The sequence below is a fragment of the Macaca fascicularis genome, chromosome 13, assembly GCF_037993035.2.
Source record: "Macaca fascicularis isolate 582-1 chromosome 13, T2T-MFA8v1.1".
NCBI classification, from domain to species: Eukaryota; Metazoa; Chordata; class Mammalia; order Primates; family Cercopithecidae; genus Macaca; species Macaca fascicularis.
This window is the reverse complement of record NC_088387.1, coordinates 16,417,958-16,433,683: the sequence shown is the minus strand read 5'-3', so window position 1 is coordinate 16,433,683 and position 15,726 is coordinate 16,417,958. Positions and strand designations below refer to the sequence as shown.

Here is a 15,726-nt window from a genome sequence, read left to right as displayed (position 1 = left end):
ACCGGCCAGGCACAGTGCCTCAGGCCTGTAATTCCAATGCTTTGGGAGGCCAAGGCAGGTGGATCGCTTGAGGTCAGGACTTCGAGACCAGCCTGGCCAACTGGTGAAACCCCGTCTCTACTAAAGATGCAAAAATTAGCCAGGCATCATGATGCATGCCTGTAATCCCAGCTACTTGGGAGGCTGAGGCAGGAGAATTGTTTGCACCTGGGAGGTGGAAGTTGCAGTGAGCCAAGATTGCTCCTCTGCACTCCAGCCTGGGTAACAGAGGGAGACTCTATCTCAGGAAAAAAAAAAAAAAGAAAAAGTTTATTACCTTTCAATATTCCTTAACTGAGTGACTGGATAGGTTGCATAGCTGTACCCATGCACATGACCCCCACGGATGAGGGTGGCCAGCCTGTGACAGAAGGTGCCTGGGTTCCCAGGACAAGCCAAAGACGCAGTTGTGGGACAGAGCCACCGCCCTCCCCATGCTCAGAATGTAGTGGCCCCAGTGGGCACCCATCCTACGGCCGGGTGTTCTGCACCCACCGTGTGGCCGTGGAGCATCACCCATGACAGAGAGCAAGCCCGGCACCTGGGGTGTGAACGAGGATGGGCAGAGAGGCCTTCTGGGGCCTCTGTCCACCTCAGCATCCAGGTTCCACAGAGAAGAACTTGGCATCATTCATTCATTCAGCCAGTGTTTACAGAGAACCATCCTTCCTCAGTACCTAGCACAAGGTCCAAGGAAATATAGATGTGAACAAGGCTTGCCCTGGAGGGCCTCTGAGTCCAGGAGCAGGACCAATCCCCCTAGGTGGGAGAGAGAATGCCTGGAGGCAGAGTGAGAAAAGGTGGAGGAGGCGAGGGACGAGGAGGTAACACACGGAGGAGGTGAGATGGGGAGTAGGGGGCCGCCTAGGAGCCCGAGATGTTTCTCAGAAGTGTCAGCTTGGGCTGGGGACATTAGAAAGCTGCAGGTGGACCTGGTCTGGCCCACATGCCCGTGAGCTCACAAGGCCAGGTGGCAGACACGTGCCTTGGCCTGCCTCATAGAAAGAGGTGGCTTCTGGAGGGCAGAAGGTAGATTTGCGAGAGGCTTAGCTGTAAAACTAGCTGTCGTGGCTTCTCTGGGAGGTGTTTTGAGATTGGTTAATTAATGTTTACAAGATACACAGGGATCTGAGGATAAAGGGCTTTGAGGGAGAGCAGGCAATTATGGTCCTAACATTACTGGTAACAGTCCAGGCTCAGGAAGGCAGGAGCCCACAGACCCCCGCGCCAGGTTGCTGCTTAGCACTACCATCAGCAGGGGCCTCTGTGGGGCCTGGCTAATAAAAAAGAGATTAGAAAACAGTCATGGAAATATTCCTTCTCATCCCAGCTCTTGAATCGCAATAGGGAAAGCATTGGCGCCACTCATGTTATTTAATCAACTTCTCACCTTGTGACAAATGGCTCCACGCTCTCCGCTGAGCATTTGTTTATGGAAAATGGGCCCAGCCTAGGGTAGGAGCCACAGCCTGCAGAGGGAAGGCGCCCAAGCTGGGAGCCCCAAGGAGAGGGTGGTGCCAGCAGAGGCTGTGCCTGGGAGTGGGGCAGCCGCAGGGAGCACAGGCACAGGGCAGACCCCTGAGAGCAGGACCTGAGCTGTCATATAGCCACGGGGCTGGCGCTGTGACTTCGGGGAGCTGAAAGACAAAATGGAGCATCACTGGGAGCTGAAGGACTTCAAACGGAGCTACTGTGAATGATTTGTTCCTTGCGCTGTATGTGCAACCCCAGCGTAAAGGCTTTGCTCTTCCAAGGGTGTCTTCCGTAAAGTGCTTCCTGAGGAGGAGGTACTTGCAACCTGGTTGTGTTGCCGGCTGTCATGAGGGCCACCTGCATTGACCTCTCTGGACAGCACAACCGTCTGTCTCCTGCAGCTGCACTCTGGTGGCATTCAGCAGCAATGCAGATGGCCTGGGAGTTCCACGTGTCCCAGAGGCACACTCACGCCCGTAATCCCAGCAGGCTGCAGGCTCTGGGGAGGGCGCCCACCGAGGGCGTGTTCCTCTTCCAGGAGGGTCTGGCCTTGGTTGGTGTGACCCCTGGGGGGCTAAGCAGGGCCTACATGTGGGGGCACAGGGATATTTCTGGTGGATGATGGTGATGGCACACACACTAAACACAGCCACCAGAGAGAGGAATCAGAAAGGGGCTGAGATTAAAAGAAAGGCCCACACTGGCGGCTCAATATTGTTAAAAGAATGCTCCATTTTAATACAGGCTGAAACCCCAAGGAAACTGAGTGGACAGAGCGGGCGGCTGACTGGACGTGGCCTCATGCCCAACTTGGATTGTGGGCCTGCAGACCGGCCGCCGTGCTCTCTGTGCCAGTCCCTGCCTGCGTGCTGTCCAGCTCACCTGTCTCTGTTTTGTCTTGTCTCTCCCCCATAGCTACTACATGCTGGAGAACAGACCCAGGAACATCTACGGCATGGTCTGCTACTCCTGCCTCCTGGCGCCCCCCAACACCAAGGAATGTGAGTGTCTTTGTCCTCCCACCAGCACGGTATTTGTTCAGCACGGGTCTCTTTCACTCGAGAGGGTGTAGGAAGCAGCCGGTCCTGGCACCTGGACAAGGTGAATCACAGTAACAGCATTAGTGAAAGTGTGCCTGTGGCCTGTCTAGACAGGTCTATGAAGGCAGGGAGGTCTGCCACAGCTGAGCCTTGAGTCAGAGGCTGAGGTGCTAGTGCAGGTTGGCCACCGGCTACCTGACAAGTCACTTAACCTCCATGAGCCTCGGTTTTCTCATCTGTAATGTGGGGGTACTAACATCTGACCTACCAATCTCACATGGTTATTGTAAAAACCAAGGAGATCACAGAGGCGAAGTACTACTATTTTGCAAAGTACTACGAAGCGCTAGGTGAGAATGAGGCCAAGGAAAATCTAAATGTGATCACAATTAATGAAACCGATTCCACAAAGCACATGTTAACAGTCTCAGGAGTTTATAATCCTGCCTGGGGGTGTTTCTGTCCTGTTCTTTCAGTCTGGCTTTCATGGGCATCTGTTTATGAGGAAGGGCCAGGTACCTCTGCCTCAGAGGAATGTACTGGGTGGACTCTTGGATGTGTGGTCTGGGAGAGACGAAGGCAGGTAGGACAGGCAGCTGGGAGGAAGCTGGGTGTCTGGTCCCGGGCTGCAGGAGCACTTGCCACCCTCTGGCTCCTTCAAGGCTGGAGGAGCAGCTGACCCTGGGACCCTGCCTCTCTTTGCTCTCCGTAAGGCCCCACTACCCCCGTGTCTCGTAATAATGTTGTCCAGGAGAAAGAGGGCCTGCATCTTACCACGCTGGAAGGAAGGGAGGAGCAGGAATGGGGTGCAGCATGTCCTCCCTCCTTCTGGTCAAGTCAGGAGGAGGGTTCTGTGCTGTGGGCTGTGCTGCAGGGAGAGCCATTCTGTCCCTTCCAAATCACTGAAGTGCATGAGCCCTGCACCAGTGGGTTTGCTCATCTTCAAAACCATTTCCCTTGCCAGCCGTATGCTAATTAATTCACAAATTAGAGGAGGCCGCAGCTCGGCTGCCAGCCTGACCCATGGTGGAGCCAGCTGCCATGGCCCACGTGTCCTCTGTGGGGATCTAGGCTGACTCAAGGCCAGATCATTGCGGGATGAAGAACCAGTCTGGAAAGATGTCAGACACTCCCTACCTATTCGGAAAAGCATCTTTGCCTGTGGAACCTGGGAGAAGAGCAGCCCTCCTCAGGGGCCCTTCTGTTCCAGAGCTCTCACACGGCGCAGCCTTCCGTGTCCAATGTGGCAGCCAGAATAGACTCGAGTTGCGGCAGGGGCGCCTCTCTAAGTCCAGCAGTGAGGTCTGTCACATGTGGAAAGCAAGCACAGTCCCCTGAGTCCTGAAGATTTTAAAGATGAGCGCACCCCACTCCCACCTCCTGCCCTTGCCTGCTTAACGGAAAGCCGGCTCCCAGGAAGGCCTTGGGGTAGGGCCTTAGAATCCAGCCCTGAGGGAGATCAGCGGAGAAATAGACAGTCCTGCTGTGTTCTCGTTAGAAGCCCCTTGGGCAAGGCCCCAGGCCTCAGCTTGCCCATCTGGGAAATGGGGAGATGCGGCCAGCTAGGCCTTGGGGTGGATGGACCCCTGCCTGGCTCGGGGCCTCAGTGTGAATGCCAAACAGAGTGATGCTCTCCACCTCTGGGCCTGCACTGGTCTCAATCCAGAGATCTTTTTACCCCGGGCACCTGCCCAGCAGTCAGCAAAACGTCAGAGCTAGAAAGCCCCGTGGAGTCACTGAGACCCACACACAGGACCGTTGTCAGCAGCCTCACCCTGGACAGCCAGGGATTCAGGAAACATTTCATCAGGAGTCCGAAATTGCCAACTGGCTGCCCAGGTCCAGCAGGCCCTGTCTTCCTCAAACCCATGGTTGTGGTCAAGAGCACCTCCTCCCCTCTGTTTTCTTGATTTACCTGGGCCCTCGCCAAACGAAATTCACATCCTTGGTACTCTGTAGCAACAAATGGTGGATTATGCAAACCACAGTCAGACTTGCCAAGAGCCCCTGACTGAGGATGACACACACCTTAGGAGAGCTGCAGCAGACAATGGGTCGCAGCTGCAGGGGAGGCACCAGCCAGGAGTGAGCCCAGGTCAGTGCCAGGGTCTCCCCAGCCTAGGAGTGCCCACAGCGCTCCCCCACACCTCCTGGACTCGAACCCCACGCTGAGGCACCTGTGCGGTGCAATCACCTCCTATCCTAAAAGAGATGGCGGCTTCTCTGCATCTCTGTGAAGCAGAGGGTTTCAGGGGGGTGATTCTCAGGGGAGCACCATGGGAGTTTCTTACGACTCCAATTGCTGGGCCCCCCCTCCCCCGATTCATCAGGTCTGAATGAACCAGAGAATGTACCTTTTTAGCAAGTTTGGGAACCACTAGGGTAGGTTATGAGCTTGCTCTGGAGCTTCACTGCCTGAGTTAAACGAATTATCTCACCTCCCGGAGCCTCCATGTCCTCTCCTGCCCAGGGCAGCTCCCAGTGGTGCCCACTGCCCAGGCTGCTGTGTGGCTCAGGGGCAATTTTGCCCACCGTATCCACCCAGAAGCACATCGTGAGTGCCCCAGGGTGTTAATTAATGTGATGCAGCCCTCAAATAATCCTGAGGAGAAATGAAAAAGCAACGTATATTTTCCTTTAAAATGGAATAAAATCATTCCAGTTTCTGGGGTTGCCAAGTAACAAGAGGGAAATCAAAGAGGACAGACGTCAGATTGTAGATCAGTCCTGGCTGTGGGTTGGTTGTCACCTTGGATTAAAACATGCTCACCGCCAGCTCTGAGCCTGTACTCAGTGACTGCAATACTGTGGAGCCCTGTAGCCTGGTGAAAAGAGATGAAAAGGCCTTCGGTTACTTTTCAGTTAAATTACAGAGCAAGACGTACTTGGGGCGACCAGAGCTTTCTGGTTTTCTGTTTTCCCTGCACCATCCTGCATAAATGGATCTGTGTTGTAATGACAGTGCGGGCAGCGAGGTCAACACGTTGCCCTGGCGTAATAGGGAGGAAGATAGGGTCCAGCATCAGGCTTGGGTTTCATTACAAGTGATCACCCCTGGGAAAGTTTCTCATCTGCAAACTGGGGACATGATTGTTGGGAGGAGAGGTGTGATGGCGTGGGCGATGCATGTGGAGTGCCCACTCCAGGGCCAGGCGCTGGGCACTGACCAGAGATGAAGTATCCCAGCCCAGCAGGCGGCATGGCTCCACAGCCCGTGAGCTGGCCTGCATTTTCCTCACTGACCAGGGGTGCAGACGGCACACAGCAGGGAAAAGAGATTCAGAAGAGGACACTCAGGTGTCTCCGTGACTGGCCATGTGGACATGGTGCCACTTGCTCAGCTGCAGAAGGCAGGGGCAAGAGGGTGCTTAGTGGGGACGTGGAGGGAAGATAGAGACTCTGTGTGTGGAATTTGAGGCGACTGTGGGAAATCCAGACCGAGATAGCTAACCCAGAGATGGCCTGAAGCTCCAGGCGGAGATCCAGGGCTGGGAAGTCAGCTACGCACTCAGGGTGCTGGGAACACTGGGCAGAAGGCCTCCCCATGAGGCAGCTTCCTAGTGCGGAGAGAGGGCGGGTGCACCACGGAGCCTCGTCGACCTACACTGCCGGTTCTAGCCTGGCTACGGTTCAGACCCGAGAGGGCGCCCCAGGGCCTGGGACACTGGGCAGCAGAAATCCCTCCCTAGAAAGAATGGTCAGGGTCGGGTGCGGTGGCTCACCCCTGAAATCCCAGCACCTTGGGAGGCCTAGGCGGGTGGATCACCTGAGGTCAGGGGTTCAAGATCAGCCTGACCAACATGGAGAAACCCCATCTCTACTAAAAATACAAAATTAACTGGGCATGATGGCGCATGCCTGTCATCCCAGCTACTCAGGAGGCTGAGGAGGAGAATCGCTTGAACCTGGGAGGTGGAGGTTGCGGTGAACTGAGATTGCGCCATTGCACTCCAGCCTGGGCAACAAGAGCGAAACTCTGTCTCTAAATAAGTAAATAAATAAATAGCAGTCAGAGGGTTAAGATTGCAATAGCCTGGCAGCTGTTTTCTTATCATCGGTGATGCAGGCCCCCGAGGCAAAGCCCCAGTAGGCTGGCCTTTTGGAGAAATCTCTGCTACTCTGCGTACTCCATGGTTTCCATCTCTCGTGCCTGGGTGCCCTACTGTGATGCGAAACAGCAAGCACCTCCCCTCAGGTGTGATGCGGGTTTCCCAGCCTCCCAGACACCAGCGTTCATCTGCTCCTGGCGCAGAGCCTCTCAGACCTGACTGCGCACACATCTCCAGGGACCCGCTGAGCAATGGATTCTGTCACAGCGGGTCCCGGTGGGCCCGAGACTCAGCATTTCTAGCAGGTTCCCATGGAATCCCACTTGGAGCAGCTAGGGAGTCTCTGCTGAGTCTGCCCACAGTTCAGAATCTGCCACTAGGGGGTACACAGCCAGTGCCACAGTCTGGGACCCCTTGTCGACAGCTGTAAGAGTCAATAAACAGGTCATTCCTAAAAACGCAATCTTTTACCCTCTGCAGAGAACCCCAGCCAGCCTCTAATGCATACTGGTGAGGTTCCAAATTGTGTGGATTAACAGACCTCAAAGGCCCCCATATGAGCTATTGTGGCTGTGAATGGAGGCGTAGCTCCCTCCGGCCATGTGCTTCTGGCTGGCTGAGGCTTCCTGGGGAAGGGGAACACAGTGCCTGGCAGGACGCTTCCCGGAGTCACCGCTGCCTCGAACTCCACGGCGAGCTAGGCAGAACCAGTCCCTGCTCATTTTCACCACCGCTGCCTCGAACTCCACGGCGAGCTAGGCAGAACCAGTCCCTGCTCATTTTCACTTTGTTTATTTATTTATTTTTTTGAGACAGATTCTTGCTCTGTCACCCAGGCTGGAGTGCAGTGGTGTGATCTGGGCTCACTGCAACCTCCGCCTCGTGGGTTCAAGTGATTCTCCTGCCTCAGCCTCCTGAGTAGCTAGGACTACAGGTGTGTGCCACCACCCCCAGCTAATTATTTTTTTGTATTTGTAGTAGAGATGGGGTTTCACCATGTTGGCCAGAATGGTCTCGATCTCCTGACCTCGTGATCTGCCCGCCTCAGCCTCCCAAAGTGCTGGGATTACAGACGTGAGCCACCTGGCCTGGTCTTATTTTCACTTTAATATAGGCCTTATATGGACATTTTTGCCTGTTTTCTGGGACTGCAGTTCATACCAGCTTTTATCAAACACCCCAGCTTTGCTTATTCAAAACTCGGGTGCACATGGAAGTGTACGAGGGGAGATGGACCCGCAGTTGGCCACCCAACAGAGACCCATGGAGCACCTTCCACTTAACAGGCATCCCAAGAGGCAGATGAACCGAAACACACAGCACACAGTGGAACGGGGGGAAAGCTCCAGACACTGTATATTTGGTTAGTGAGGAGTTAATCCTCAGTAGACAGGCGTAGACCCCGGCCCAGGAGAACCTGCACGCAGGTGCAGGGGGTGCCAGTGCCTGTCCTGGGGGCTGCACCAGGGCTGCATCTCCAGCCCAGGCCCCTGGGCCTGCTCGCGCCCCACCCTGCCCAGCCCCACCCACCACCCTGCAAGGCTCGAGGGTTTGTCTGTGGACCCACAGCTGGTAACAGCAGAAGGAGTGGAAGAGGATTAGCCCAGGCCGCTCTCTTTTCCTTTTAATATGCTGGGTTTTGCCCAAACCTCTTTTAGACATCACGTGCATTCAACAGGATGCTGGTATGCTAATAATATCGAAATGCATACTTGTGTGATTCTGGGATGGATTTTTTCAAGCGTTTAGGGGTAATGCAGAGTAGGTGCTTGTTTCCCATGGCGATTTTTCTGACTCTCCTGAAAAATAGCAGAACAACCTGGGCTTATTACCCAACCCCTGCTTCAAGCTCTGCAGGTGCCTTCATTAGCTGTCCTCAAGCCACACCCAGTGCTACCCAAGGTTGGCACTTTGGGACCGGATCTGCCCACCTGTTCTTGTAGGTTGTATGTGTAGTGACAGTGGCAGCAAGCAGAGGTGAGAGACGTGTGCGGGGGCAGCCAGGGATGGCAAGGCCCACCACCTCCCGTTTGACACCCCCTCTGGTCTTAGCACACCTTCTGTCTTGCCCAAGGGCAGAGGCACTGAATTGTGGATAAAACAGACCAAGTAAGCTAGATGTTGGTTCTTTCAGTTGACACATAATAATTGCACATATTTATGGGGTACCGAGTGAAATTTCCATACATGTATACAAAGTGTCATGATCCGGTCAGGGCAATTATGATATGCATGACCTCAAACATGTATCACTTCTTTGTGTAGCGAACATTCCAAATCCTCTCTTGTAGCTGTGAGAAATACACAGTGCATTATTGTCAGCTGTAGTCTGGGTGCTAGAGCTCAGAACAACTGCTCCTGCCGGGCTGGACTTTTGTATTTGTTAACCAGCCTCTCCTTCCCCACCTCTATTCTGCTCCACTTCTGTGAGATCCACTCCTTTGGCTTCCACACGAGCCATGCGTTGCTTTTATAAAACAGCTGCTCTTGGGACAGATCCTTTTCCTTTTTTGCCACAAGCACACTCCCTCAAGGTCTGTCGGCCACGGGGCTGCCACTCTGGAAATTCTAGCTCACCCTTGCCTGTATTTGTGATTTGAGGGTCTTCGCCCCTCTCCCTTCTGCTGAAAGGGCAGCTCCATTCCTTGTTGCCGAGCTCTGAGCACAGGGAAGAGGCCCAATGTCAGGAAGTGAGCTGCTGCCCTTTGGTGGCCTGGGTGGCCTGTAGGCAAGTCTGAAATCCCCATGTCCTCCTGCTCCTTGGGCAACGATCTAGCGACTGGGATTCTCCTGACCGACCTCGTGGGAAGCGTCTCCCTGTAGATGCTCTGGTGGCCCTGGGAACTTCGGAACCTGAGGAGGCTTGTGGGGTCTGGCTGATTGGATGCTGGCTTTCAGCTCCAGTCCTGACATGAGAGGGTGAGCTCTGGAGAAATGTCAGGGTCCACCATCCCGCCCACCTTGCCGCACCTCTTCGGCTGCGCACACATGCTCAGAGCAAGCGTTTCTCTCAGCAACTCAGGGATCCCTGCACACCAGGGAGCACCCAGCCTACATCTGCAGCCCGGCACAGTCAGGGACTGTTTGGTTGGTGCCAGCTGGGGGTGTTTGGGGAAGGAAATGTCAGGATAGAGGCACAGCCGGCCGGCCGAGGGCAGGTGGGTGCCTGTGGGTGCAGGAAGATGTCATGTCTGCAGGCATTGTTTGGGGACGTCATTGCGTAACCAGCCCTGCAGGGCTGCAGGGGCATTCCACAAGCGTCTGTGTGCTCACTAGGCTGCGTTTATCGCTCCACTCTAGACCACAGGCCTGGGCATATTTGTGTCCCTATCCCCAACCCTGTCACCTGAAGCAGCCTGCAAGCCCCGGCAGGAAGGGACAAGAAGAGACCAAGATGACAAACATTCACAGACAGCCCATGGCTGTTGTTTTGCTCTGACAGTGTATCCCTTGAGCGCCTTACTGAACAGACAGATCAGCTTCTTTTCAATGTCTTGTTTGCCCTTATAAAGGAAATTAGGTCATGCTGGAAACTGTGCTATGATGCCCCTGTGCTTACTCACCTGATAAAGTTGGGGAGGCTACCTCCCAGCAAACAGAAACGGGCACACAGTCTGAAGCCCCCTTATCACGCTGGAGACTTCCAGAGCAACTTCAGTAAGGTCTGTGAGGGGGATGCTCTGTTGTTTGACATGGGCTTGTGGTTTCCAGCCAGGGGCACGCACCTCTCCACCAGCTGTTTATTTATTTATCTATCTATCTATCTATCTATCTATCTATCTATCTATCTATCTATCTATCTATTTATTTATTTTGAGATGGAGTTTCCCTCTTGTTGCCCAGCCTGGAGTGCAATGGTGCGGTCTCGACTCACTGCAACCTCTGCCTCCTGGGTTCCAGCGATTCTCTTGCCTCAGCCTCCCCAGTAGATGGGATTACAGGCGCCTGCCCCCAGACCCTGCTAATTTTTGTATTTTTAGTAGAAATGGGGTTTCACCATGTTGGCCGGGCTGGTCTCAAACTCCTCTTAGGTGATCCTCCCACCTCGGCCTTCCACAGTGCTGGGATTACAGGCGTGAGCCACGGCGCCTGGCCATCTCTTTCCCGAACAAGAACACTGGTTCCAAGGCCAAGTAAGAGGCTAAATTAAGAAAGCAAAGACTTGTCATAAGTGTGAGGCCCAGGAGGAAAAAATCTTCCGTTCATCATCCAGAAACACAAGGAAACATCACTCGGCCCTCAGTGGGCAGGTGACGTTTCTTACATACCCTATGACAGTCCCAGGCACTCTTAGCTGCCCTGGGACTCCCAAGCCCAATGTTTCCTTGGCCAAGCTGCCAATTTGCTTTACCAGGTGTGAGGACAGAGAAGCATACAGTCCGTTCTCCTGTGGCCCCACTCCATTTAGGGGAGACACGAGTGGATAGCTCAGCTGGTCACTAGCTCCTGGGCTGCCCCCACTCACAGAACAAGAGTGTGCATTTCTCCTGAGAACTTCCTACTAAAGAAAACAGCCAGCCTGGGTGTGGATTACAGGCTCCCACCTGTAATCCTAGCACTTTGGGAGGCTGAGGCAGGTGGATCACTTGAGGTTAGGAGTTCAAGACCAGCCTGACCAACATGTATTTTTCTCTACTAAAAATACAAAAATTAGTCAGGTGTGGTGGCACACACCTGTACTCCCAGCCTCTCAGGAGGCTGAGGTGGGAGGATCACTTGAGCCCAGGAGGCAGAGGCTGCAGTGAGCCAAGATCATGCCACAGCACTCCCGACTGGGTGACAGAGTGAGATCCTCCTTGTCTCAAACAAAACAAAACAAAACAAAAAAACAGCCCAACTAGGAAGCTTGCTTCTCCTGGAAGCCTTGCTGCATGGGCTGACCAGGCGCAGTGCTGGGCCATTCCTCTGGGCTGGGCCAGGCTGGGGAGGTACCTTGATTTGGGGAGAGCAGCTGGCCTTGTCCTTGACTCAGGGGCTGCTTTTCTTTAGACCAAATGCACTTCACAGATTTCTCCAGAACTGGTAGAAGCAAAAGCGAGAGAGTGGGAGATGCATTTGAAACATGTTGGTTTTTATTATTTGCAAAACTGAAGTCTGGCCTAAAAGAAGGTTGGTCTTCTTTTAGGAGGTCTGGAACAGGACGTGATCTGTTCTGTGGTGGAATGCTTTTGTTTTGGCTGAATGGTTGTTTCTTAGTGATTTGACTGAGAGCAAAATCGGCTTCCATTTTATCCCCGCTAAGTGACACTTCTTCCGTAGAAGGGGAGTTTTAGGAAGCATAGTTGTAAGGGAAGGCAGAGCACACCTTGCTCGGAAACTGGTCACAGCTATGTAAAACATGTCTGAGGAAAAATCCTAGGGAGAAATACAGCAAAAGTCAACTTAGCCAAGGAGGCCATGGGTAGTTCTTTTCCTCCTTTCTCGTGTTCTTATTTTTCCAGATTTTTATTTTATTTTATTTTTATTTTTATTTTTTTGAGACGGAGTTTCACTCTTGTTGCCCAGGCTGGAGTGCAGTAGTGTGATCTCAGCTCACTGCAACCTCCGCCTCCCAGGTTCAAGCGATTTTCCTACCTCAGCTTCCTAAATAACTGGGATTACAGGCATGTGCCACCATACCCAGCTAATTTTTTGTATTTAGTAAAGATGCGGTTTCACCATGTTGGCCAGGCTAGTCTCGAACCCCTGACCTCAAGTGATCCACCCACCTTGGCCTCCCAAAGTGCTGGGATTACAGGCATGAGCCACTATGCCCGGCCCCTTTTCTACTTTTTTTTTTTTTTTAAGACAGAGTCTCGCTGTGTCACCCAGGCTGGAGTGCAATGACGCAATCTCCACTCACTGCAAGCTCCATCTCCCAGATTCATACCATTCTCCTGCCTCAGCCTCCCCAGTAGCTGGGACTACAGGCGCCCGCCACCACACCTGGCTAATTTGTTGTATTTTTAGTAGAGACGGGGTTTCACAGTATTAGCCAGGATGGTCTCGATCTCCTGACCTCGTGATCCGCTGCCTCTTGTTCTTCTAACAAGAAGAACTTGTACCCATACTACATACAGATAGCTATCTCATACGCTTTTATCACCAGCCTCCTTCCCGCAACAATATTTATATGTATAAATCAAGAAGCTATTTTCTCAGACTGATGCTGAACAACAATCCAAACCCAAAGTGCTGGGATTACAGGCGTGAGCCACCGCATCCAGTCCCCTTTTCTAGATTTTTAATAGTAAGCATATATTACTTTTATGACTGGAAAAAGTATTAACACATTCCTACTGTATGTAATTGAAGGAATTAGTCAAGTATTGTATCACCCTAATGGTACTTTCATATACACATTCTATGTTGCTTATTTTTATGGATTTCATATACTTCGTCTCCATGCATAGGAAAATTGAGTTGGTGAGGCTTGCAAAACTCCTCAACCTATACTGTTTAGTTTTAGCAGACTTATCACATGAATGTTTTTATTTAAAAAACAATAACGGGCCAGGCGCAGTGACTCACGCCTGTAATCCCAGCACTTTGGGAGGCCGAGGCGGGCAGATCACGAGGTCAGGAGATCGAGACCATCCTGGCTAACATGGTGAAACCCCATCTCTACTAAAAATACAAAAAAAATTAGCCGGGTGTGGTGGCGGGCACCTGTCGTCCCAGCTACTCGGGAGACTGAGACAGGAGAATGGCATGAACCTGGGAGGCGGAACTTTCAGTGAGCCAAGATTGTGCCACTGCACTCCAACCTGGGTGACAGAGTGAGACTCTGTCTCAAAAAAAAAAAAAAAAAAAAAAAAAAAAAAAAAAAAGAACAATAATGATGACTCTCTTTAGGGTTCATTAAACACTCTAAGAAATACAAATATTTAGCTCCCTCAGCCATCACTGCCTCAAGCCCATTCATGATCGCGAATCCAGATCCACGAGCTCTGTGGCGGCGTTTTTGAAGGTGGAGTTTCTCTGGATCATTTGAGGGACTCTATTTTCCTTGCAGGTGTGGGAGCCACTTCGGGAGCTTCTGCCAACTTCCCTGGCACCTCGGGCAGCAGCACCCTGTCTCCCTTGCAGCATGCCCACAAAGGTGAGAAGGGTGCTCGGGTATCGATCACCTGGAGTTAGGTGGTGCTTGGATGAAAGCTCGGAAGAAGAGAGGAAATGATTATGAGTAATGATTATGGTGCGCTTCCCCACCTGGTCTCACCTCCCTAATGTAACTGAATGACATGGTGCCCCCCTCATCCCGTGCAGGAAGTCATTATCTCTGCAAGGAGCGGAGTTGATCCCTCCATGGGTGTCCTGGGCCCGATGGGAGGTGCTGGTGATGAAGGCGGGGGCAGAGCGGCAGGTGGGCAGCACAGGCAGCTGCAAGCCGGGCCAGGAGGAGAGACTAGGCGTCCTGGGCTTTGGTTTGGCTGGGAGTCAACAGCAGTTCTATCACTGGCTTTCATATAAACCTGCTGACCATGGCACTTTAATATTCACTTGCAGAAAGCACATTTCATTCTCCCTAACCAGGGAAGAAGGGATTTAGGAAGACCCCAAAGTTCAATATGTCTCTCAGAGTCAGCCCTGCAGCTGGCTTGGCCTTTCCCTCTCACTGGTTTAGTGTCAGCCCGTTATTGAAACATGTTTCGGGTCTGGGTCTCAGTGAGCCATGAGGTACCTTCCAGATCCCTCAGAGCACCCAGCTCGTCAGCCTCATCACTGGGCCTCTCACACGCTAATGCAGAGCAAAAGGCAGGACTGCTGGGCGAGGATATATGAATCTCATTTGCACAGACCCTGGGGGGAGGAGCTCACAACATGGAGAATATCAAAATACTTATGTCATCTAGACCTGGCAAGCAAATGCTATTACAGGTATTCCTCAGATGATGCTGGGAGGCTGGTTTTCCTGTAGATGCACCCACAGGGGAGGCTCAGCGCCCACATGCGCGGTTTTCAGCTCTGGCACTACCTCCCCCGAGATGATCCGAGAGCTTCAGATGCTTGTCTCCTGTCTATTTGGGTGGTGGCAAATCTGGATCTTACTTCAAGAGAATCAGAGTCCCGTTTGGTTATTTTAGAGAATGAGAACGAGCTTCAGGGCATTTTATGCAATCCAAGGTCGACATTAACCTGGGAAGTGAGCAAAATCCCCCGGGGTGACTGAGGGACTGCCTGGTGGAGGCAGCAGAGCAGGTGGACTAGGTGGCCCCGCCCAGGCACCACCTGTGCCCTGGAGCTCTTACAATGACACTTAGGTTGAAATTGCATGAGGTGCAGGATGGAGCCAAACCCGGAATCCAGAGCTGATCCTGGAGTTAGGTGATGCTCGGATGAAAGCTCGGAAGGAGAGAGGAATCCTGACTTTTGTTTGGAAATACCCAAACTTGAACTGTGCTGCCTTCCAGACACTCTTGTTCACTGGCCTTTCTTCCTCTCCACACCAAACCCTGCCCTCAGGTTCCCAAAGTAGTAGAAGCAAGAGCAAACTCCCTAGGAACAACCAGATGACCCCAGAGAAGTCTGGAGAGGCCAGTGTGAGGGCAGCAAGCAGGGCTGTGGGCAGTCCTGGTCTGGCAGCCAAAACCAACGCGGAAGACTTGGTTCTCAGCCTAAGCAAGAGCCTCAGATTTCAGGGTTCCCTGAAAGCATCCCAGGGGCAGGGACATTGCTTCCAGGGGCTGTAGTCCTGGAGGGAAGAGCAGCAGGAACCCTGAGCTCTGGGTCACTCATGTCTTCTCTCCACCCACAGAACTCTCAGGCCAAGGACACCTGGCCACTGCCCTGATCATTGCAATGTCCACCATCTTCATCATGGCCATCGCCATCGTCCTCATCATCATGTTCTACATCCTGAAGACAAAGCCCTCTGCCCCAGGTGACGGCCCCCATGCGCCGGTGCCCTGCCTCCTGGACTCTCCGTCAACTCCCCCTGTCGGAGAGCCTGGCTGCTCACTCCCTCCTCTCTCCCCAGCCTGTTGCACCAGCCACCCGGGGAAGAGTGTGGAGGCCCAAGTGAGCAAGGACGAGGAGAAGAAAGAGACCCCAGGTCTGTGAACCGGGGCTTCCACACCCCACGTGCGTGGTGCCCGTCTCCGGGTGGAGGGCGTCCCCAGCAGCGGCCTACTCGCTGCTTCTGC

At 53.0% G+C, this 15,726-nt stretch overlaps 2 protein-coding genes across 5 annotated transcripts in view; one reads left to right on the top strand and one right to left on the bottom strand.

Moving 5' to 3' along the window:
* The window catches only part of EDAR (ectodysplasin A receptor), a 94,225-nt gene that overhangs the window by 61,955 nt on the left and 16,544 nt on the right, over positions 1-15,726 (top strand). For 2 of the 4 annotated variants that reach the window (XM_065526787.2, XM_005575224.5), the window contains exons 5-8: positions 2,428-2,513; positions 13,596-13,682; positions 15,339-15,464; positions 15,561-15,635. In XM_065526787.2, the coding sequence (XP_065382859.1) occupies positions 2,428-2,513; positions 13,596-13,682; positions 15,339-15,464; positions 15,561-15,635 (374 nt within the window). Of the gene's footprint in view, positions 1-2,427; positions 2,514-13,595; positions 13,683-15,338; positions 15,636-15,726 lie in introns of all 4 variants that reach the window. The other 2 variants (XM_005575225.5, XM_005575223.5) reach the window with 1 other exon arrangement.
* The window catches only part of CCDC138 (coiled-coil domain containing 138), a 139,073-nt gene continuing 134,998 nt past the window's right edge, over positions 11,652-15,726 (bottom strand). The window contains exon 14 of the mRNA XM_065526783.1: positions 11,652-11,956. Coding sequence (XP_065382855.1) covers positions 11,871-11,956 — 86 coding nt within the window. The 3' untranslated portion in view covers positions 11,652-11,870. The remainder of the gene's footprint in view (positions 11,957-15,726) is intronic.